At 38.2% G+C, this 24,676-nt stretch overlaps 3 protein-coding genes across 9 annotated transcripts in view; 1 reads left to right on the top strand and 2 right to left on the bottom strand.

Moving 5' to 3' along the window:
- Positions 1-3,607, bottom strand: part of HEATR5B (HEAT repeat containing 5B) — an 89,611-nt gene extending 86,004 nt beyond the window's left edge. The window contains exons 1-2 of one of the 2 annotated variants that reach the window (XM_006215538.4): positions 3,505-3,607; positions 2,547-2,694 (exon numbers count right to left, since the gene is read on the bottom strand). In XM_006215538.4, the coding sequence (XP_006215600.1) occupies positions 2,547-2,672 (126 nt within the window). In that variant the 5' untranslated portion in view covers positions 2,673-2,694; positions 3,505-3,607. The remainder of the gene's footprint in view (positions 1-2,546; positions 2,695-3,504) is intronic. The other variant, XM_072937923.1, reaches the window with a different exon arrangement.
- Positions 3,608-3,633: 26 nt separating this feature from the next.
- GPATCH11 (G-patch domain containing 11) lies at positions 3,634-13,130 on the top strand. 4 transcript variants are annotated; one of them, XM_031684972.2, is made up of 9 exons: positions 3,634-3,710; positions 6,701-6,772; positions 7,328-7,554; positions 8,434-8,475; positions 9,114-9,234; positions 9,353-9,443; positions 10,326-10,436; positions 11,343-11,424; positions 12,278-13,130. In XM_031684972.2, exons 2-9 carry the CDS (start codon positions 6,714-6,716, stop codon positions 12,331-12,333), a joined length of 789 nt encoding a protein of 262 aa, XP_031540832.1. In that variant the 5' UTR covers positions 3,634-3,710; positions 6,701-6,713; the 3' UTR covers positions 12,334-13,130. The 4 variants fall into 4 exon arrangements, with proteins under 4 accessions (XP_031540832.1, XP_006215601.1, XP_072794025.1 ...); XM_006215539.4 differs by having other exon boundaries at positions 3,672-3,805; XM_072937924.1 differs by lacking the exon at positions 3,634-3,710 and adding an exon at positions 3,841-3,899.
- A 1,350-nt stretch (positions 13,131-14,480) lies between these two features.
- The window catches only part of EIF2AK2 (eukaryotic translation initiation factor 2 alpha kinase 2), a 37,492-nt gene continuing 27,296 nt past the window's right edge, over positions 14,481-24,676 (bottom strand). For all 3 annotated transcript variants that reach the window (XM_006215563.4, XM_072937915.1, XM_072937916.1), the window contains 3 exons: positions 23,298-23,399; positions 22,168-22,221; positions 14,481-22,089 (listed from right to left, as the gene is read on the bottom strand). In XM_006215563.4, coding sequence (XP_006215625.1) covers positions 21,967-22,089; positions 22,168-22,221; positions 23,298-23,399 — 279 coding nt within the window. In that variant the 3' untranslated portion in view covers positions 14,481-21,966. The remainder of the gene's footprint in view (positions 22,090-22,167; positions 22,222-23,297; positions 23,400-24,676) is intronic.

Genomic DNA, 24,676 nt, shown 5'->3' with positions numbered 1-24,676 from the left:
CTAGGCAACAGAAAAAAATATTCAGATGTATTCATAATCAATACTGAGAATTCATTCATTCATTCATGAAATACTTATTGTGCACTTAACGTACCATGCACAATTCCAGGCACTAGAGTGAACTCAATAGACAAGGTCTCTGCCCTCATAAAGTTTACATTCTAGTGGAGAGAAAAAGGGTTTACCAAATAAACAAATGAATAGTGTGGGTTCTTACTGTTTTATATGGATTAGTAAGCAAAGAAGTAAAGATGTGAGTTATACAGATATCTGGGAGAACATTTCGGGCAGGAAACAAGTGCAAAGGCCTTGAGGTGGGAGCATGCTTGACATTCCTGAGGACAGCAAGAAGCCAGTGTGGCTGGAGCAGAGTAAGACAGAGGAAGTAGCAGGAGATGAAGTCAGAATGGTAGCAGGGACCAGGTCTTGCAGGTCTTACACACCATTGTAAGGACTTCATATTTTATTCTGAGTGAGAGTTTGCAGCAAAGGAGGAACATGTCCTTCCTTTTTTATGTTTTTCTATTTTAAATGTTTTAAAAGTCTCACTCTGCCTACTGAGCTAAGGATACTCTACAAGGTACATGGCTGGAAACATGGTGAGCACATAAGAAGCTGTGGCAATAATATAATGAGAGATGAGGGTGGAACAACAGAGATAATGAGAAGTAACTGAGTTCTGGATATATTTAGGGGGTAGAACCAATATCATTTACTGATAAATATGATGTTTAGCTAGAGAAAAAGGGGGACGTGAAGAATGATTTTACAGTTTACGATCTGAGCAACCAGAAGGATGAAATGGTCACTTTCTGAGAGAGAAAGCACTAGGGAAAGGACAGGTTTGGGAGGGTGAAATCAAGAATTGGGTTTTAAATACACTAATTTGGGGATATCATTTAGATAACCAAGAGAAAGAGGTGGAGTAAGTAGGTGGATATCTGGGAGTCATCACTCTACAGATGGTAGTAAAAATCATGAGATTAGATGGTATCACTGAAGGAATAAGATGTATTAAAAAAAAAAAAAAAAAGAGTGCCTAGGACTGAGAGACACCCAGCAAGAGAGAATGTGGAGATCTAGTGAAGTAAGAGAAGGACTGGAAGCAAATAGTGTGTTGGGAACCACAAATAGGAAAAACGTCACACCAACTGTGCATTAACAGTAATAACAATGTGTTTAATTTGGGTGGGGAGGGTATACAGATGTTCATATTATTGTGCTTCATAATTTGGATATACTTTCTATATACTCTCTTGTCTTTCTCTGTTTCACCACAAAATCAAAAATATTTCAAATGCTTCAAGATAGAGGATCAGTTATGTCAAAAGCTGCTGAAGGGTCAATTAAGACAGAATACTGACCATTGGTTTGGGCAATACAAGATCTGTTTCAGTGGAATGGAGGCAACAAATACTCAGCTGGAATGGGTTTAAGAGAAAATAGAAACTTTCAGTTAAAAACTGTAAATAAATCCATGCACTGACTCTGTCTCTCTAGAAACTAAAAGTATACTAAAGGGCAACCAAAACAAATGCACAAATACACAAGGGCAAAGAAAATTCAAAAAGAATCAGTGCAAAATAAAAAAGAATCAGTGCAAAATATAGAAGCCAGGTATTCCCAATACAGAAAGCTCAGCAGAGATGCAACTTCCAACACAGAACCCCCTAAAAGCTCATGTTTGTTGTTGTTGCTGCTTTGAGGCCCTAAATGCTTACAGTGGAGAGAGTCAAGTTGTGCCTAGAAATGGAAGGAATGCTTGAGAAGAAGCTTTAAGACTTTTCTTAAGTTTAAGAAGCTGTAAGATTCCTTATCTCTCTCCTCCACTCTGGACTTCGTGAACTCAGGCACAGCTGTGGGCTGGGAAAACCGCACTAAAAACAGGGAGATTGAGTAAAAGTTTACACACTGAATGTTGAAGTCTCCAGCCTTCTCCCTCAAATCCTTGAACTTAGGCAGCTAGTCGTATATCGCTAAGACACTAGAGTATAAAAATCTCTTCTGGGGAATGACTAGTCAAGAGAAATCTAAAAGGGGTTCCTCAAAGAACTGGATTAGTCTACAGCGAAGCATAGACAAGCTCCCCTTACCCAGAAAACTTTTTACTACGCACTCTCAGATTTGAGCAGGAAATTTAATGTTAACTTGAGGAAAGCATCTAATTTTAAAGACAGAAAATAAAACGCATAAATAATGAAAAGTAACTTAGGTGAAAAGACTTAAAGAAAAAAGCCTGGTATTAACTCTTCAGAGAGGTAAGTGGAGATATTGGGACTGCTACACAGCACTGAGGGACCACTTGATGTTGAAGATAATGAATTTAAAGTGACAGTCATGTTTTTCTCCACTCACACTTAAACGGGGTGTGAGTTTTGCCACAGGATAGAAAAAGGACAGGTAAGAAATTCTTATTACAGCACAATATTCTCAGGTTCCATAAGTGACCCACAACGTTTCCAAAACATAATGTGTTTTCTTATAAATCGTAAACACATAATACTCTATATAACGTTAACCCAACTAGAAAAAAATCAATACCATACCTTGTTGGCAGCAACCAAGACTTTATCAAGAAATCGCAACCATTCAAAGATAAAAACTGGTCTCTTTGGTTCAGTGATTTGAGCCAGTGCTTCCTCATTCAGCAATAAACTGTGGGCTAACTCCATTACTGAAGTTTTAAATTCACACCTTAAATAAACAAATTTTAAAATACCTGTAAGGACTTATTAATGTTAAAAGTCAAGATTAATGAATGTAATCACTATGAAAAGGCTTTACTTCTCATTTCATTTGGAGGAAACTAACTTCTTTGAGGCAAAACCTGAGAACCTAATTTTAAAGGATAAGGGTACAAACAAACAAAAGAAAGTCATGCGTCGTGAGGAAGAACGAACAATGGAGTCAGGCGAAAATTAAAATAAATATTGCAAATAAGGCATTATTCTGGAAGAAATATACCTAGCAAAACACATAACATTAACCCATTCCATGAATGGGAAACCTGAAGCACCAAGATCAAACACCATCTGGGTCTGACAACCATCCTCCTTTTTTCTCGCCCCCTGCTCAGTGCACAGCACCCTTCACCTTCCCCCTGCATCTGTCCCAGGAGGACGTCAAAACGCCCCAGCAGAAAGGCCCCACTGAAAGTCTGCAGGAGTCTTTCTACAGGGATGGTGTGGCAGCGGCCGAGGGTTCACTGGCAACCCCGGGCGGTCCAGGAACGCAGCTGGCGGACGCCACGCGCCGCAGGGTTGACTTAACCCCGAGATTCCGAGGACGCCAGCGCAGCGCCAGGCCTAGGGGAAGCCTAACAGGCCGCCCCAGGCCTCGGCCGGGTCACCGGGGCTGCCAACCCCATGAGGCGGCGGCTGAAAGAGGAAAATGTTCATTACGAACTCGAATTCCATCCCCCAGCACTCAGACAGCAACGGGGTGACTAGAGTGTGTGTGTGCCTGTCAACGCGCATCTTTCGCAGGTGGAGGGGGCGGCCTCACCTCCTAGTCAGGCAGAGCGGATCAGCTGAGCTCCGGGACCGAAGCAGCCGCCGAGGGACCCGGATGCCCCGCCTCCCGCCCTCCTGCAGGCAGGAAGCGGGGGAAGAGCGCGTGCGCGGAAGGCTGATCCGCGCAAGCGCTCTAACCACGTCCTGCTCGCCCCGCCTGCCGCAGGTTTCCAATTGATTCTGTTCGCGGAAACTCAGGTAGGAACCCTGACCCAGAGATCCTGCGCAGGTTGGTGGGCGCATGCGCCGCGAGCGGCTCTTGCGAGCCGGCCGGGAGCGAGTGGAGCTGCCAGGTAAGGGGTTATGGGCGCCTGAGAGAACAATGAATGGCGATGATCTGTGCACTGACTGTGACTACCCGTCACACCATTACCCATGCTCCCACCCGTGAGTGGTCGCGTCTGTTGAACGCTTGCAACTGGGAGGAATACGGGAGGGGAGGGATGAGCCGTCCCTGTCGGGAGTGTTTGGGACTGAGGCATTTCTTCGTAACTTTGCTCCTTAGTACCTCTCTCCACTTGGATGTGTAATGACATTCTCAATATATGTGAAGCAGCTCTCTTGTCGCCTCCCTGCCAGCTCTCTGCCTTTTAAAAAAGCAAACCTGTGCTACAATCTAGCCACTCTCAAAAACTGGTAACTCCATTCTTCCAGGTATTCAGACCAAAAGCCTTGAAGTAATTTTTGACATCGATTTCACACCACCTCCAATCCATCAGCAATCTTGTTACCTCTATTTTAAGAATATACACAGAATCTGATCACTTCTCACCACTTTCACTGCTGTCACTGGTCCAAGCCACCGTCATCTCTGCCTGGATTATTGCCTTATGAAGTTTATTGTTATGCTTGATGGGAATAGATGGTGCTAAAGTACATTGTAACCATAAAAAAAGGAGATTTAGAAAGACCTGTAATCCCCATTCCGTTATTCCTAGCACTTTAGAGCTAAATGTGTCCCATAAAAGTAATCTAATCCTATTTGCAGTAGAAAGAGCTCTGAGACCTGGATTTTTTGTGGTATTGAGCAAGTCATTTAGCCATAGTGAGTCTTAATTTCTCCAACTGGAAAGCAGGACTAACTATTCCTACCTTACACAGTTGTTAATGATAATTAAATGGAATAAAAATGTGTGATATACTAGGTAGGTGCTAAACCATTATGGTTAAAAATACTATTATTACAAATGGAGAATCCAGGTTTGTAGACACTAGGTGAATTACCAAAATGCTGTATATAATCTTTAACACTTTTAACTTAATTGTATTATAATAAAAATAAAAGTAGGCAAAACTAAATTGTAATGTTTAAGGATGCATGTGTGGATGGTGAAACTATACATAAAAGGAGGGAAGTGACTGGAAGGGTTGTGATAGGGTAGGGAACAAAGAGGGCTTATGCGTGGCTGATAAGGGGTGCTGATTTCTATTATCTGATGCTGTATAACAAATTAATCCAAAACTTAGCAGCTTGAAATAACTATAATCATTTATGCTGTCACAGTTTCTGTGGGTTGAGAAATAGTGGTTTGGCTTAGCTTGGAATTTAAGGAATTGTAGGGAAGATGCTAGCCCAGGCTGAGTCATCTGAAGGCTTGACTGGGGCTAGAGGATCCATTTCCAAGGTGACTTACTCATGTCACTCCCAAGTTTGTGCTGGTTGTCAACAGGAGGCCTCAGTTCCTCCTGTGTAGACCTCTCCACAGAGCTGCTTAAATATTCTCACTACGTAACAGCTAACTTCCTTCAGAGTTCAAGGGATCTAACTAAGAGCTGTAGTGTCTCTTATGACCAAGAAGTCACACTCCACTATTTCCACAATATCCTGTTGGTTACACAGGTCCACTCTGGGTTCATTCTGCAGAACAGGATCTCTTCGTATGGCCGAGAAGATGGGCTCCCACAGCCCATCTTCACATACTTCCAGTTCAGAAACCCCAGCAAAGAGAGCTTCTTTCCCCAACAACTCATATATTTGTATCTTATAGGGAAAAAGATGTTTATCCTCCCTGATAGGTCACCCCCTCTCCTCTTGCTAGGCTATAGGTCACTCTAATTGGCCATCTTGTACCCAAGGGTGTACTAAGATTGCCACCTTCCACAAGGAGGGCAGAGGGCTAGGTTTCCAAAGGGAAGGATGACAACCAGGCAAAAACAGCATACGCGCACTGCAACAAGTGACTCCCCTTTCATATCCTGTAACTGGACCCACAGCGTTGACATCACCTGGGAGCCTGTTAGAAACACAGAACCTCGGGCTCTGGCTCAGAATCAGACTCCGCATTTTAAGATCCTGGGGCAATTCATATACACAATAAAGTTTGAGCTGCACTCTTCTGGATAATTATTTTACCCCTTTAACCCTTTTAGGGCTAGCAATTACATGATTTTAACTATTTAGGTTGGAAACTGTCCTCAAAAAAATGTTTCCATATAAGTGAAGTGTTGACTACATCAAGTTCCAAATGAACAGCTTGAACATGAAATGCTGCAGATAGAGGCCTGGAGTGGTCAGGACAGGTTTTTGTGAAGGAAGGTAGCCCAGGCCTAGAAGGAAGGAACTGTCCATGGTGTGTTCAGACGGCAAGGAGGAGCCCATGTGGCATGAATAATAAATCCTAATAAAGAGCCAGAGATCAGATCATGAAGGCTCTCCTGCCGTGTTAAAGTGATGATTCCTCCACTGCCCACAGGGTAAAGTTTATTGAAGGATTTGAAACAGGCAACTAAGATGGCCTGACTTAGGTTTTTAAAAAGCCACTCTGGAGAACTTGCAGAGGATGGGCTGGAAGAGGAGAGGCCAAAGGCAATGAGACCAATTAGGAAGTAGGTGTAATAGTTCAGGTGAGAAAGGAGTGCCTAAACTAAAGCAGTGGTCACAGCTGTGGGGAAAATGCCTATGAGGGATATTATGGAGGAATGGTTAGCAGGGGTTTATAAGAGGTCAGGAAAGGGGAGAAAGCAGGGGCACTAATTTGAAAATAAGAAGGATGAAGGAGGTTGTGGGGGAGGAGATGAGTTATTTGGATTGTTCAGTTTGAGAGCACCACCCAGAAAGATGTCAAAAGTGCACTTGAATGTGGAGTAGAGCTCTGGAGAAAGGTCATAGCTGGGGATACATGCACATTTATTTCCATTTTGGTAAACTGAAAATTAATGATTTTTACTCTGTCCTATTTGATTTGTAGATACTTCTGCCATATGAAGTCGAACATGGCAGAAGAAGACGACTACATGTCTGATTCCTTCATTAATGTCCAGTAAGTAACTGTGCACACCTCATGTAATGATGTGTTTGAGACATCAGTGTAGATTTTTAAACAATGACATTGATTCCAAAGGTGAGGTTGGAAAGTTAGTCTTTTTGCTTTATGGCAACACTTCCTACATTTTATAATACAAAGATACTAGAAGCCTCTTCCCTTTTAACGCTTAGTGTTTAACTCCTGCCCTTGAGTCTTTTTATTCCCCTCTTCCAAGGAAATTTACTGTTTTCTTTCATCTTATGGTCTCTTCTTCTACTGTCAGCTTTGCCCTTTATTCTTGCCAGCCTCCTGGAAAAATTGGTCTAAATTTACTATTACTGATTTCTTCAACTCTATATTTTCTATAGTTTCCTACAATCTGGCACCAGCCTTCATCACTTTCACTAAGACAGCCGTTCTCAGAGGTCACTGGTTGTGTTCTGTTGTTGATGATAGCAAAGAGGATTCCAGAGGTAGCACTGAAATATTTAGTGTCAAGCGAGTAAGTGGCAAAGTTAGGAGAAACTTTCACGTACTCGTCTAAAATAACCTTTTCCCTTCCTTCTTCAGAGAAGATGTCCGACCAGGCTTGCCAATGCTGAGGCAAATCCGGGAAGCCCGACGCAAAGAAGAAAAGCAACAGGAAGCTAATTTGAAAAATAGGCAGAAGAGTTTAAAAGAAGAAGAACAAGAGAGACGTGACATCGGGTTGAAGAATGCACTAGGCTGTGAAAACAAAGGGTTTGCTTTGCTCCAAAAGATGGGCTATAAAAGTGGTCAGGCCCTCGGCAAGAGTGGTAAGTCACAGCCGGACATAAACAGCTGTTCCTAACCACCAGATGCTTAGGTGACAAGTACCAGCGATGACTCTTTAATTTTTGTCCCCCTACCCAGAAATTAAGACAACTTAAGCTTCCTAGTCCCTTACATGCTGGCAAGCTTATGGAGATCTTCATCTCCCCACAGCCACTTAGGTAGCCACGTGCCATCAAGAGCTGCTTATCAGCGCAGCTCAGGCTTGAAGGCACTAACCAGTGAGATGAACGAGGCTTAAAATGGAGGCAACAACTAGGAGCAGTGGCAGAAGGGTGAAGAAGTACAGTGGCCAAAGGACAGGGATGCAACATTGGAGATGATGGCAGGACTCTGCCGTGCTTGCTCTGTGCCTGTGGCAGCTGCCTGAGTAACCACTCAGTTGGAGAAGCTCAGATCTCACCTCTCTTTTAGGAATGAGACTGCTTATTCAGAGATAGAGGCCACCTCTGTAGTAGCTTCTGTAAGCTGTTTCTCTCTTCTCTCCTTCATTGCCGTTGCTTTGATCTTCACCTAGCAAGGCCTTGCTCTCTCTTGAGGCTGCCACCCTCTTGAATACGTATCAGTGTTTTCATTTCTTTAAAACCCTACCTTCGGAACACAACACTGTAAATCAACTATACTTCAATGAAAAGATAAAGAAACCCTACCTTCAGTTGCAGAGGAGGCTATGGACCAGGACTAGGTATTTGAAGGCAAGGGAGGTAGTTGATTATATAGAGTATTAATGTTCAGATTTCAGTTTTGAATACCAGTGAAACTGGAGGGGATATGTATGGAACATTGTAAGGCTGCATACTGCACTTACCTATAGTTTGAGGAAGAATTTCTAAAGTCATTTGTGTTTTGTTCTCTTTTTTTAGGAGATGGTATTGTTGAACCAATTCCCCTCAATGTCAAAACAGGTACATAATTATTTTTGAGGCTGTCTACCAGGAATAATAACTTATGCTTAAATCTAGCACATATATTTGTTTAATAAGTACTTTTTTATGGTAGTACTATTACAGTTCTAATCATAAGACCCCCCCTCAGTACAATGTTTCTTAGCTAAAGTTCTAAGCCGTTTCAAATAAAAGTAAAAGTAAGCTCTAATGAGTATAAAATAAAATTTAAATCATAAAAATACAGAGAAAGAGTTGTAATCATTAAAAACACAAGGATATTTTTGTCCATTGAATGTCTTAAAAGTATTCTGAGACAGATTTATCCATTAAATATTTCTCTTAATACTGTGGACAAGTTAAAGAGAAAATACATATATTTTATATGTCCATCATATTTATATGAAAATGTGACAGTTGATACTGTTTTCTCAATTTGAAAAAAAATGTGTATAGTATTACCATCTTATTAGATCAAACTAATGATCTTTGAAAAATTCACATTGTGTGTTTTGGTTAAAAAAAATCTCTAATGTTTTCTCCTATCCTCATCAAGTGACTTTGAGTGATTGTACTCAAATTAGAATTGCATTTAATTTGTAAATATTTTGTTTGAAGTAAGTCAGTAAGTTTCTCATCAGTGTTTTCCGTCTGAGCAGGGAAAAGTGGCATTGGTCACGAGGCATTATTAAAACGGAAAGCAGAGGAAAAATTAGAAAGCTACAGAAAAAAGATTCACATGAGAAACCAAGCTGAAGAAAAAGCTGCAGAACAGTTTCGGTATTTGAGCTGTTTTTTGGTTTCATCTTTTCTTTATTGTGGTATGTCTGGTACTTGGACATATAAAATGGATAAAGAAGGTACCGACCTTTAGTGTACTATTGTTTCTTTCAATTAGAATGCGACTTAAAAATAAGCAAGATGAAGTGAAGCTAGAAGGAGATCTCAGAAGAAGCCAGAGAGCCTGTCAGCAGTTGGATACTCAGAAGGTAAGCCCTTTACCTGTATTCAGTTGGGTAAAATTTTTTGGTACCCAATGTGATTAGCCATGTATTTTTATCTGAAAAAAAAGAGAGAGAACACCAAGCCTGGTATATCTAGCCCTCTATCCATTAAAACCCTCATTTAACATGAACTATTCATCTGTGATAGCTGATCACAATCACAATAATGGCTTGTTCACTGCAGGAACCTGAGTAGTCCGAACCATCCAATAATGGTTAGATACCATTCCTACATTTCATTGTTCTCTGCTTATTTGAATACCGATTACTCAGAACTAGTATGTGTGGAAATTCTGTTCACCAGAATATTTGGTTAACCAAAATAGCCCATTTTCATTCCATATTCAGTAACTTACATGTCTCTAACTCGTAAAATCATGGTAGAATACTATCTCAGATTTGAATGATTCTTAAAAGTCTATCTTTGATTTAATTTGATTTCTATTTTTTATTTTGATGGTTCAATTACCATCAAAATAAAATGACTTCGTTTAAAGTCTCAAAAATGTAAAAGTTCCCTCGTATGTAAATAGGTTTCTGGAAGCAATGTCTCACTTTTCTGTATTTCCATAGCATGTTATTTTGAGTATAGGTCATGACACTTAAGATTTCCTCGCTTATATGTATTATTTTATGCCCATTAAGCTATTCATGCCCATAGTTCACTTTCCCTACTAGTCTATCAGCAACTTGGAGGCAATATTCTTATTGGGTTTTGCATCCCCGTAGTGCATAGTCCAGTGCTTTACTCTTGAAGCAGTGCTCAGTAAGTATTTAATTGGAAGAATGAATCCATGTTGACATGAACATACTTGTGATTGTCTTTTGTTTCACTGTGTTTAATTGGGAATAATTCTACATTTTCAGAATATTCAGGTTCCCAGAGAGGCATGGTACTGGTTGAGGCTTGAAGAGGAGACTGAAGAAGAGGAAGAAGAAGAGCAAGATGAAGATGAATATAAGAGTGAAGATTTAAGTGTATGTCTTGGTACCATTAAGCCGGGTGTCTCAGCCTTGGCACTATTAACGTTTTGAACCCAGTCACTGCTTGTTGCAGGGGGCTGTTCTGTGCATTGTAAGATGTTCAGCAGGATCCCTGGTCTCTACCCAGCAGATGTCGATTGCACTTGCCCCTTGAGACAACCAAAAATGTCTCCCTGAGGGGAAAAATCATCCCTAGCTGAGAACCACTGCATTATAGTTTTATTTTATTAAACTCAAATCAAAACTTCATACAATTTTCCCCTTTAGCTTCAGTGTATTCTTTTTACCTCAGTTTTCGTTGGCTGATGGATTAGCTGCAAATGTAACTTATGTTAATTCCCACCTGTTTCCCCTCACTGAGCTTCCAGAAGTGATTCTGAGCACCTCCCACCCCTACCCATAAACAAAACAGAACAAAAAGCACAATTCAAAGGAAGTGGAGATTATTCAAGAAAAGAATACACACACATTTCTATGATTACTTGTATGAAAGAGTTTATAGGAAACATCCACAATTTTAAAAACCTATGTCCTACGTAACTGGGAGACCATTGATGAGAATAATGGCACAGAGAGGCAGTCTCACCCTCATCCCATCTGGCGGAGGTAGATTCTTTGAAAGCAAAAAGAATCTTTAAAGGAGGTTGATTCTAATAGAGCCAACCGGAATCTGTTGTTGAAGTGTTAACAGTGGTTTCTGTTGTGTCTGGCAGACGTGAAAATATCAGGGCAACTGGTAAACTGGGACATGTTCTAGTGTATTCTGCCCTTGACACCTCTCCTAACTGGTTGAGAGTGTAGCAGAGGATTTATGGCCTTGGGCTAATTCAGCATGATCTAAGAGAACAGCAAACCAAGACTTCAATGTGAACTATCCGTGTGCTTGTATCCTATATCTAGGTATCGGAAAAATTACAAATATTGACTAGTTATTTAAGAGAAGAACACCTGTATTGTATTTGGTGTGGAACAGCCTATGAAGGTAAGAAGATATTTTATACTTTTAAAAAAATATTCAATACGAAAATTCTTTGATTTTGTGTGTGTGTGAAAGTCACATTTCCTGTAGACAGTGGAAATTTTTTATTCCATCTAAATGGCAATTTGGGATGAATGTTTTAAAGAAATAGTGGATAGAGAAATAATTGAGGACTGATTGAAGGAGCTTTTAACTTCTTAGAAACTGAATGTGCAGAAGGGAATTTTTCAGTCTTCTATTTCAAAATAAAGAATTTTTTTTCATTTTATTTTCCTTTTTTTTTAATTGAAGTACAGTTGATTTACAATATTGTGTTAGTTTCTGGTGTTCAGCGTGGTGATTCAGTTATACACACACACATATATATATATATTTACACATAGATATATATTCTTTTTCATTACAGGCTCCTACAAGATAATTGAATATAATTCCCTGTATTATACCAGTAACACCTTGTTGTTTATGTATTTTATATATAGCCATGCTTTATTTTTAATGATTCTTCAGCTACAGATATTTGAAAGATGTAATAAAGTTTTAGAACTAATATTTTGGTCATTAGGTAGAATATTGTCCCTGAACCATAAAAAATCAGAATGTGGAAATCCACTCTTTTTTTTCACTCTAAGGAAGAAATGAAACATGTCAAATGTCTTACAGAGTTAACTTGAATTTAAGGACTTTGTCCTAGAGAGTGAAGAATTTATAGTTATTGTTGCTTGTATCTTTTCCTGCTTTGTTTAGCAGAGTCAGACGCAAACACAGTTACAAGATACATGTTGTTGAAAGAATGTTCTAGAATAATTAACTATGCAATTTGTATTAATTGTTTCTTTTCTCACATAAATTCCAGATAAAGAAGATCTGTCTTCAAATTGCCCAGGACCAACTTCCGCAGATCATGACTAGATGATTCTCAATAAAGTAGAAGCTTGGCAAATGTTATTGTTTCCTAAAGATAAACAGTTGAGCAGTTAGAACTCCCAAACTTTTGATGCCAGTAAAGGAGGGACTTTATATATTTTGTATATTATAAGTACTTTGTACTTTAGCATATAATTGTTTACTGACTTTAGAAACATAATGGAATAGCATTTCAGAACACAAGTATTGTAGACATGGGCAGTGACAATTTATGACTCTGTTTTGATGCTTACAGGATTTAGATACCAACTAGGAACTCTCTTATTCCCTTCTTCACTTTGGAACAAATTGAGAAATAAGACGTGGGAGTTAGAGAGAGAGCAAAATAGAAATATCAGCTTTATTATCAATGAAGCTGAAATGGAGAGCAAGTTGACTTGTCCTACGGTCAGGCTCCCTGAGAGATCGCCGTATCTGGAGAGAACTGCAGACCTGGCCTCTCAGGGACTGAGCCCATCTTTGTGTTTGGAGACCAGTTAGTTCTTAAGGTGAGAGACCCAACCCACCAGGGGTAGGTCACCCACGCTCAGTTCCTTTTCCCAAAATCACTCATCAGATGAGACACCTCTGTGTTATGAGGGAATGAATATGGATTCACAGAGCTTGTTCCCATTTCTTCGCTCTTCCAAAGAGCAAGAAGAAGGTCCCTTCCCTCCATGCAAGCATGGAGAGGAGAGGAAAAGTATCCCCCTCAGTAAGAGAGATGTCAGAGGCAATGTTCCATTAATAGTACTGAATTCTTTTCAGTTTTAGAAATAAAGTAATTATGATATGCTGTAGAATTATGAGTTTTCATGGCAATGTATATGTCCATTATAAGTGAATTGTTGCAAGTTTTGGCTAAAGAAACTTAATAATTGGGAGTAACCTTAAATACCAGATGACCCACCTTCTTTATTAATCCCTTTGACAACATTCCCAGCAGGTGGTAATCCAACCTTTGCCTTTATTCCTCCAGCCACAGAGCTCACTATCTTAAAACAGACTGTTGCATTGCTGGGTAGCTCTGAGTCACTTTTAAAGTTATTTTTCCTGAATTCTGCTTCCTTATAATTTAACTGAATATAGCTGAAGACATACTATGTGGCACACCTCTAGAGAGCTCCATCCAAGATTGGGCGTCAAAATCATGGACTATTTTTTAAAGTTCACAAGCTCAGGTGCCTCCCCTAGTGATTCTGATTCAGCTAGTCTAGGTTACTTTCTGAATATCTGTATTTATTTTAAAGTTCTAAGAATGAGTCTGATTATCACCTGTGGGTGAGAACTAGTGCTCTTGGTTAAACTAGAGCACAATTGCTCTTTGGATCTCACCTGTACAGTTTTATAGCTCACCTTTCAGTAGCACTGAGCAAGAGATCAACCTCTTCTATTAGAAGCTACATACCTGAGAACATAGCAAAAGCTAACCTACATTTGCCTGAGTTGAGATAATCAATAGTACAACTTACACTGGCATCTGACCTAACACGACCTGATCTACTTGTTCTCAAGTTTTTGGGGGAGCTTTAAAAAATGATAATACAAAGATTCCACCCCCTAGAGATTCTGTGGCCTGTGATCACTATCCTTGGTTCTAAGATGCAGCTGAGCTTGCAAACCTAGTTACTTTCTGGGCCTCAGTTCTTCATCCAGAACTGAATTATTTTTATGAATATAAATACACATATAAAATATTGGAGCTTACATAGTTGTACAGTACTGTTTGATATTTACTTTTTTCATTTAAAAAATAATAAAATTGCATTAACAAATAAAAAGGACTGCATCTTTTTAGAATTATTGTCAATTCCTTTCCTGTCATTTCAGCTAACATAACCACATTCATTCAGTCAGTCCCAAAGCTACACAGATTGTTTCAGACAGAATGGAGTTAGGAACTGGCTTCCTTTTCTCCCCTTGCTGACCCTGGGGCAACCCACAACCTGCCCAGTGGCCTAGAATTTTTAAATATGCTCAGAACAATTAGGCCTAGAATGCAGGAATAATCTGGATGGAACACACGACTCCACCAGAGTTGTGGTCTGCATCTCCAGGCCAGAGGCCAGAACTCAGCCTGCCTTGGACAGTGGGAGATATCCCTCCACTTTTACCACTGATAATTAAAAACGCAGTTTCTAATATGAGTAAAAACTTATTTTTATTCATATAAGCCTTTTACAACTTTATGACAATAGTGAAAACCAAAGGAAGCAAAACATTGAAAAGAATTTTTATTAAAAAAAAAGAATTTTTAAATTTGCTTTTGAACATATGTGACATTTGAAATGTAAAGTAAACTTTAACATGTCATCATTTAATTTTGTTTATATTGTACTATGTTTATTCTCAAAGTCCTATCCAGTATTTCTATAATAGTTCATTTTCCTAATTATAAAGCCAAAATACTGGAGCTTCTAAAGTTCAAAATAAAAAGACTTTAACATACAAAATTGATCTACCTTACCCACCTTTACTCCAAGTATTATTTACCAACATTTGATTGTTGAAATTTTACAGTGAACATAATTATTATTTAGTATTAGACACATTTTATAGGATCAAGCATATGAAATTCTTAACACTTTTATTCCCCACTAATTCAAAAGAGTTCCTGCTTTATGCAGGGCAACACACTTGTTGCCCTGGGGTAAATCAAAAAGAGAGAGCCTGTCCCTGCGTTCAAGAAATTCACAAGGAGGGAAACACCTGTGCAGGAATAACTGCGCTCCAAGGCAAACTGGTAAGTACAATACTGAGGTAATACACAAAGGGAATACTAGGGAGAAGTTTCATTCCAAGTGGGAGATGGTGGAACACTATGGCAACAGCACTGAATGTGAGCTCTGAACATAACTTTGCTATGCAGAGTTACAAGGAAGGAGCTATAATATGACCAGTGTTTCTTCTACTCCTAGGTATATACCCAAGAGAAATGGAAACATATGTTCACATAAAACTTGTACACGAATATTCAAAGCAGTATTATTCATAATAGCCAGGAAGTAGAAACCCCAATGTCCATCAGCCAATGAAGAGGTGAATTAAATGTGATATATCCATACATGAATATTATTTGGCAATAAAAGGGAAAGGAATTTCTGATCCATGCTGTACCACAAAAGGGAAAGGAATTTCTGATCCATGCTGTACCACAGATGAAACTTGAAAACATACTAAGTCAAAAAGACCACATATTGTATGATTCCATTTAAATAAAATGTCCAGATAGAAAAGATAGAAAGTAGATTAGTGGTTGCCTCAAGTTGGGGGAAGATAAGGAATGGCTGCTAATTGGTACGGGGTTTCTTTCTGGGGTGAGAAAAATGTTATAAAATTGACTGTGGTGAAGCACATTCGTGAAAATATCAGACTTCCTCATTTTCTCCCCAGTTGATTTTGGTATTATTCATAATTTAATTTTGGTTATTTCCTATTTTTAAAGTTTATATGTAAGTCTAATCTGTCATTATTTATTCCAATAGTGGTTTTTATTTTGTTATCCATCCATATTCCTACTCTATCATTTTATCTGGTACTTATATGGGCTGTTTTATCATGTCTTTATCGTTATTAAAGCCATATTTTTTTCTTAAAAAAATGATTGTGGTGATGGTTGTACAGCTCTGAATATACTAAACACCAACAAATGTATACTTTAAATGGGTTGAACTTTATGGTATGTGAATTATGTCTTACTAAAGCTGTTATTTAAAAAAAAAATAAAGTAGGTTGAAGGGAATTTCAGGCAGAAACCATAGCAGAGAGCCATGGAGCGAAAAAGCCTATTCAGTTAAGCCTGAGCAGACCTGTGTGGCTGGGGCTTATTCAGGTAACACTGAACATGGGATGCACAACGGGGCCCCCAGAGGAGCACAACCCTGCAAACACCTGACTTGAGCCCAGGGAGCCCTTTTTCAGACTTCTGGCCTCCCGAACTGTAAGAAAATAAAAGTGGGTGGTTTTCACCCACCAATTTTGTTTTGTTTTGTTTTCCGGTTGTGTAAGGTTTGTGTTATTTTGTTTTATCCTGAAAACAGTCTTGAGTAGGAATTAGGGTCCCCTTTCACAAGAGAGGAAAAATGAGGCCCGACAGGGTTAGTGACTTGCACAGGTCAGCCACCAATTTTGGAACTGGTTACAGCAGCCACAGGAAACAAATACAGGTCTCAATCCAATTGACCCCTCAGTCTCACATATTTGAGAGATATTTGATTTGCCTCAGAGTTTTACCTATTACACAGTTTTCAATCAGAGGGCAGGCCATCTATCCCCTGCAGTCCCTTCCTTGGTGACCCTTCTGAGAAAGTGCAGGATAGGTATAGGTCACAGTCCCAGACATCGAATCACAGACATTAGGGAGGACTGACATTTAGATGTAAAGATTGAATATCTAAATGGAGGTGTCTCCCATGCTTCTGTTTCTGAGCCCTCTTTCCTCTGTGTAACCTCCCCCTTGACAATCCCTTGGATTCAAAGTTAAGCATCAGGGGTTACTTCCAGAAAACATACACATCTCCTCTGTGTATGAGTCCAGTTCATCCTTTCTATCAAGTGCCTCTCCTGCATTTCCCAGAGGTTGCTCTATGTCCTCCCCCGAATCTTTGGCAGCACCTCAAATGCGGCATCTCAAAATGAGATCCAGCGTTTTCCCTCTCAGATGTGCTTCATCTCACGCTGCTGACATGTGAACAGGGGCCCCACCGTTGGCCGAAATCCTAACTAAAAACTGTGTAATAGATAACAGTGTGAGACAAAATCTCTCTCAAATACATGTGGCTCTTTAAGGGGTTAATTTGATTGAGACTTGTATCTCCTTTAATGGCATATTCCTGGCTCTCACCATCAAACAAACCTGGAGGTTATCTGGGATGCTTTTCCCTAAATCCTCACATCCAGTTAGTTGCCAGTTCCTCTTGGTTCTCTCCGCTCCCACTGACAAGGCCTTCTCAGCCTCTCAGCCTCAGAAATAATAGTCTTTTCCTGCTCCAGCCCACTCTAAACACACTATTTCAAAGTGTAGGTTAGGGCATGCCCCTGCCAAAAAAACAAAGCTCACTTCATCACTTTGGAGGTTGCTGGGATGCCAGCTCAACCTAAAAATTAAGAAACATTGAGGGGAGGGTATAGCTCAGTGGTAGAGTGCATGCTTAGCATGCACGAGGTCCTGGGTTCAATCCCCAATACCTCCATTAAAATAACTAAATAAAAACCTAGTTACCTCCCCTGCCAAAAGAATAAAAAATAAATAGAAGAAATATAAGAAATATTTATCTCACTTTTCTCATTCAGCTTTAGAGAAAGTTCTTCTTTATAGAAGAATCACAGATGATAAATGCAAGAGGTTTGATAGAATCCAAAAAAAAAAAAATCAATATTTTGCAATCCCTAATGAAATAATGGCTCCAGGCAATAATCATCAATGGCTGCTAACCATTAGGTGAAAGATTGATAAGGAAGAGTGACACCACCACAAACTACCAATCAAATTTAAAATCCCCAAAAGTAGAACAACTAGACATCACGTTCCTCCTGAAGTGAGGCAAAAGAATCACCTATGGCGTATTCTTGGAAAAAATTGGGGGGCCAGAATCAAATCATGTTTCTAGATCTAACTAGACACCATGGGGATACTGTCAGCTAAAATCCTCAGTGAAGGAAATTCTATAGGATATATGATCTAGTTTCTTCCTCAAAGAAATAGCAAGAAGAAAGAAATTAAAATGGGGTGAATGTTATAAAGTAAAAGAGACATACCGACTAAATGCAATGTTGGATCCTGATGGAAACAACCTTCAGAAAGACATTTTTGAGACAGGAAAATGGAATACAGACTGATTAGTGCATGATAATTAATAAAATCTTATTCATTTTGTTCAGTGACAATGATATCATGGTTTGGTTAAAATTAAAAAGATCTTACCTATTAAAAATACATTTTTAAGAATTTACAAGTGAAATGATACGATGCCTGAGATTTGCTTTAAAATCCTCCAGCAAAAGATATTTTAAAAAAGGAAAGGTTAAATAGAATGAGAAAGGCAGAAAATTGATCGTTGCTGAAGCTGGGTCATGGGTACACAGTTTCCTTATTCGAGTCTCTGTTTCTGTGTATGTTTTAAGATAAAAACTTTCGAAAATAAATAATGTTGGAATTATGCCGTATTTCATAATGAAAAGTTAACATGCTAAGAACTTTAAGTTGTGGTGAACGTGTAGGAAGTTGTGGGAAATTGATGTTACGAGTTCATCTCTCAAGAACATAGACTGGATAAATGGAGTCTTGGAAAAGCTCGTATTTAGTCTTCTAAACATTTCATACACATCTAACCTCATGAACATGCAACCTGTGTGGTTGTATGAGGACCCACGTATTTTTTTGTTTTGTTTGTTTTGGGGAGGGGGTAATTAGGTTTACTTATTTAACTTTTTTTTTTAAATAGAGGTACTGGGAATTGAACTCAGGACCTTGTGCATGCTAAGCATGCACTCTACCACTTGAGCTATACCCCCACCTCCACATTAAATTTTAAAAAAAACTTTAATGTTTTATTTGTTTATTTATTGGTTTACTGTGGGCAGGGGAGGTAATTAGGTTTATTTATTTTAATGGAGGTACTGGGGATTGAACCCAGGACCTCGTGCATGCTAAACTAGCACACTCTACCACTGAGCTATACCCTTCCCCCGACGTTAATTTTTGAACAAGGGCTTCACAAATTATGTAGCTGGCCATACAAACACACACACACTTATTTATGTATATATGCTAAATATACCTAGCACAATAACATATATGTATGTGCTGAGTGTATTACATATATATGTATTTATGTTAAGTATGTGTATATTTAATAAATAGTGTATGTGTAATTAGTGATAAAAATTTCCTAGAAGTTCTGTTCCTAGTGAAGCAACTAGGTCAAAATAGCTCTTTCAAAACCTCTGCACATTCTCTGTTTAAGAGGATACTTTTTATTTACTAGTTTTGAGGCAGAGAAAATATATACTCATAAATAAACAAAAGCTTCCTAGGGATGCTATATTTGCTTCATGGTAGTAGAAATAGTAAAGTGAGAGAAGGATGTATAAAAATATTGACTGTCGGACACCTGAAACTAATATAATATTGTAAATCAACTATACTTCAATTAAAAAAAGAGAAAAGGTAAAAATAAGGCCACATTCACACTAACTTGCCACATTCATTAGTTTTTCTTTTGAATTTAGACTTATTCATTAAAATCCAGATACTACTAGCTTTTTTTTTAAAGATTTCTCTCCACCCAGAAAAATTTCAAACCTACAGAAAACTCCAAGAATCATACAAGAAACACTTCTATATCTTCCACTGAAATTTATCAATTTTTCAGTTGTTAACATTTTGTCACATTTTCTTTCTCACTCTCTCTCTATATATACACACACACATAGATATACATAAAAATTGATTTTCAGTGAACATTTGGAAGTTGCAAATGTCACACCACTTCACCCCTAAATATTTCTGAACACATTGCCTAATAAGACATTTTCCAGGATGACCACAATATCATTATCACACCTAGGAAAATTAAGAATTATTCTATAATGTCATTTAATATGCAGTTTATATTCAAATGTTCTCAATTGTCTCAAAAAAAGTCTTTATGCGTGTTACAGCTATTTTCTGACTTTTTCTTTTTTAATATAGCCAGAATACATTCAAGATTCAAGCACTGCATTTGGTCATTATATCTCTCAAGTCTCTCCATTTAGAAGAGTTCGCCTACATTTCTTTTTCATGATATTGACTTTTTGAGAAGCCCAAGTTAATTACCTTATCAAATGACTTCATTCAGAATTTGTCTAATAATTTCCTCATGATTAAATTCCAGTTAAACACTTTGGACAAGAAAACTGAATAGGTGACAGTGTATAATCCTTGCATCACATTAGGAGGGGCATGATGTCGGGTCATCCCACTTTCAGCGATGCTAAATTTAATCACTTGGTTATTGTGGAGATAAGCTCTTTCCATTTTAAAGATACATCTTTCCTTTTGTAATATCATCTGTGGGATTATATTTTAATCCGTTTAAAGCCCCTGTTTTTCAACACTTTTTCAACCAACAGTTTTAGCAACAATTGATGAACCTTATCTTAATCAAATACTGCACCAGAAGTTGAAAACTGTATTAATTGCTTTTAGTAACACTTTTTAGAAATTGCTATAAGCCTTTACAAAAGTATCTTCTATTACTGTGATTTTTCTGCTAAGCCTAAATTTGGCTCATTTTAAAAACTGTAGAATTACACGATAATTTTAGAATGGTAGTTGGTTGCTATAAAGTTTAAAGTAACCCTCAGATACAGCCCAAATTACCTTCCAGCATTCCCTACAGCAATTCAGAGAAACAAACTAGGATGCTCAGTGTTCCTCAAATATATCTTTTCTTGAATGCCTTTTGCCCACACTGCCCACATGGTCTCCTCTCTAGTCACCTAAATCTTTCATACACTTGAAAGTCTCCCCGGAGCATGACTTCTAAGCCCTGTGCCACTATCCCTCAGTAGAGAGTGATCTCGTCCCTTCAGATGGACTGTTTCCTGTGCTCAGCTACCGCCTTACAGCACAATTATCATCTCTTTAAAGTGTTGTTACAATAGGTACAAAATGTATTTAAGATAAGTAGAATAATTATGTAGCAAACACTAGTGGACACAACATCCAGTTTAAGGGAAGAAAGTTAACTGTTACCTCTGAAGTCCATTTCTCCAATCACATCACTCCCCTCCCTCCTCAGAGACAGCCACTATCAGAATCTAATAATAGTTCTCGTTCCTTTCCTTCCCTTTATTGTTTTACCACATTTGTTTGGATACCTAAACAAACTTACTTCATTTAGCATGTCCTTGAACTTTATATGGATGGACTCATTCTGTATGTATTTTCTATATCCTGCTTTGCTTGACATGTTATGCTCCTGAGAGATGTGGCATGTTAATGCATTTAGCTGTAACTTATTCATTTTCACTGTTACATTGTATTCCAGTGTATGAATACAATCCAATTTATGTATCCATTCTTCTTGTGATGCACATTAGCATTGTTTCCTGTTCTTCTGGCTATTATAAATGGGGTTTCTATGAACATTCTTGTAGGCATGTATGTAGAAATGGAAATGATGGCTTTTCAGGGATAGCTATATACACTTAACTTTTTTTTTTTTTTGCCAGATGATAACAAGTTGTTTTCCAAAGTGACTGTATTATCTTTTTCACTTGTCTTTTCATGTTACCCATACTTCTCCAACTGGATTGTTAGCTATTTAAGACAGGGATAGATCTTACATTTTTTGGCCTAGGAACAGTAGGCATTTAATAAATATTTATTAATTAATTGATCCACTAATTGATTTGAAAAAGAAAATTTGAGAGATTTCTTTTTCTCTTCCCCATCTTCACAATAAGGAGATGAACCAGGAAAAAGTCAAATGTAAGAATGTTTTAGAAATAAGAAAAAAATGGAAACCTTTCTGCAAATGTGGCAAGAAATTAAGGGAAGATGAAAATAGAAGGTGAATGTCAACAATATTCCCTAGCAGATTTTAGACAGTTATAGGATCAAATGACAGAAGCAGGATACTTTTTTAGCATCTAATACGTGTTTCGTTTCTTTTCCTCTGTAACATTATTCCACTCCTTCAAAGTCTTCAGTATTTCGGATGTGTCAGGTCGTTTCTTGGGTTCTTTTGAGAGTAATTTCTGTAGAAGATCTTTCTGTAATGACAGTGAGAGTCAATACTAAGAAATAAAACATTTCAATAAATAAAATTCCGATGATTTTTAAGGGCTTACTTCTTTGTTGTCAAATACGTCTAAGAAAATGCCAGCTCTTAGTTTGTCAAACATCTAAAAATTAAACATATATACATTCATTAGGAAGTTATATACTTTGGAGGGGAAAAAAAGCAAACTGAGAAAGAACTAAAGACTGGGGATACCCTAAATTGAGGTTATTTCTAGATCATCGGGAAATTTCTGTAGCCAAGAAGCAAGCAGGAATCCTCTCCCCCACCCACCCTGTGTAATAACCATCCTGAACATTACAGCATGTGGAAGTGTTAGGAGCATCATATGAATTGTCTTCCTTCATTCTTTTTGGAACCCTCTGCAATAAGTATTTTCATTATCCCTGTTTCATAGAGGAAGAGGCTGTCAACTCCAGGCAAGCCCCTTTTACTGAGCTTCAGATTAGGATATCCAGTTGCCTGAAGCCTTTCATGACTCCCCACTGCCTCCCCAAGAAAGTGCATATTCTTGCCTTAGTTTAGCTGCAGTATAGCTTTCCAGTAACACCAGCCATCACTTCCTTGACTTATACCCTCCAATGAAAATGACACTGCCAGCTATTCCCAAACACACTCTTCACATTCCTGTCTCCAAGCTAGCATCCCCATCTTTCAAACTTGGACTATTAGAAGCCAACTGATTCTTCAGAGCCCAATTTAAACGCCTCCCATTAACCTAAATCCCTCCATCTGGCAAGACCTCCCTCATAGCTGCTTTCATAAGCCTTCATGCCTTCTCCTAAAACATTTATGGCATTCTCTTATATTATCTTCCCTTTTAGAATGTAAGCTCCTTGAGAACAAGGCTTATTCATTTTCAAAACGCTTGGAGTGCTTGGCATGGGGTCTTAGGCAAAGCAGGCAATCCAGTAAATTTTACAGACTGATTCAAATAGGAAGAAACAACTACAATTTTATGAGATGTACACACTTCCCAATGAAGACCAAAGTTTTTGATCTTTAACAAAAAGTTTTGGTTGCTCAAACTTGAAAGAGATAAAAATTCCTATTTCATTGGCATACAACACTCATAGGCTCCCGCCCATTCTCACAGGAGGGCAATGGCTGTCTGCAGCAACACTTGGACATGATGGCCAATAATTTTTGCTGCTTAATTCTTTCTGTGAGATTATTTACCTTCACTGTTTCCGAAAAAGTGGGACATATATAAAGAAGTTCTGCAAGAATTAGCCCCAAAGGAAAGATATCCACTTCATTTCCATAGTCTTCTGAAGAATCCTGAAGAAAATCAAAATACAGTCACACTTGTGACTCAACTGATGTAAATATTCATGCCATCTGAGGCCAAAAAGTCATCTAACCAAAATACATCACACAACAATGTATGTTTATGAGCAAGATATGTAGTCTGAATGGCCAGCTTCAAATCTCTGTCACTGAGTAGTTGTATCATCTGCGTAACTAACCATCAGTGTGGGAATAATCTCAACCATAAAATGGAAGTAACAGTTTTAACCTGAGTTTGACTGTTTGGCTAAATGAGACGCAGCAGGTAAAGCAGTTAAAATCATGCCCAGTAAATGACTTGCATGCAAATATTCTTATCAGATTTAGTCATCATATTCCACAACGGGAAGCAATCCCAATGTCCGTCAGCAGGAGAAGGGATGAATATTAAGTGCCTTCACAATGTTGTGTAACCATCACCACTACCTATTTCCAGAGCTTTTTCATCATTTCAAACAGACAATGTACCCATTAAATAACATCTTCCCATTCCTCCTTCCCCCCAGCTCCTAGTAACCTCTGTTCTACTTTTTGTCTTTGTGAATTTTCCTTAAAATATTATTTTAAGTAATCAACTCTTTGATACATGGGGATGAAGTAACTGTATAACCACATGGGAAAATCAAGTTATATCCCTTCTTCACATATATATACAAAAATTAATTCAACTAAAGTATCAGCAAAAACACAAAATGTTTTTATAGTCTTATGGTAGGAAGGATCTCCAAAATAAAAATGATTAACCTAGAAGCTATAAAGAAATATTGATAAACGTGACAACTTAAAAGCTTCTATGCCACCTTATAAATGAAGAAATAAAAAGTGATAAGGAAAAAAATTGTGACATAATTAACAGATACCTCATCAATACCCCAAATATATAAAGATTCTTTACAAATAAATTAGAAAAAGATAACTTAATTAAGAAAAATAAGGAAAGGTATGAATACAGAATTTGCAGAAAAATTTTAAGTTAATACATGTAACAATGACCTACCTTACTAAAAACCTGGAAAATGCAAACTAAAAAAGCAAGCTACACTTCACTCATCTCACTGACCTGTCTGGTAATACCCTAGTCCGACTGAGAGTATGAGGGAGGAAGCAGCGTTCTCATACACTTCAGCAGGAGAGCAATCACTTCTTTTGAATGACAGTTTCACCATTTCTCAACTTTGAAGTGCATCTGTCATTCTAATCAATAATTTCATTTCAAAGAATCTATCATTGATTATCATAGAAATATTTATTTTTAGACCCAAAGATTA

Source organism: Vicugna pacos, chromosome 15, assembly GCF_048564905.1.
Source record: "Vicugna pacos chromosome 15, VicPac4, whole genome shotgun sequence".
Classification (NCBI taxonomy): Eukaryota; Metazoa; Chordata; class Mammalia; order Artiodactyla; family Camelidae; genus Vicugna; species Vicugna pacos.
The sequence above is the reverse complement of the archived record's forward strand: the minus strand, read 5'-3'. Positions and strand labels throughout refer to the sequence as shown.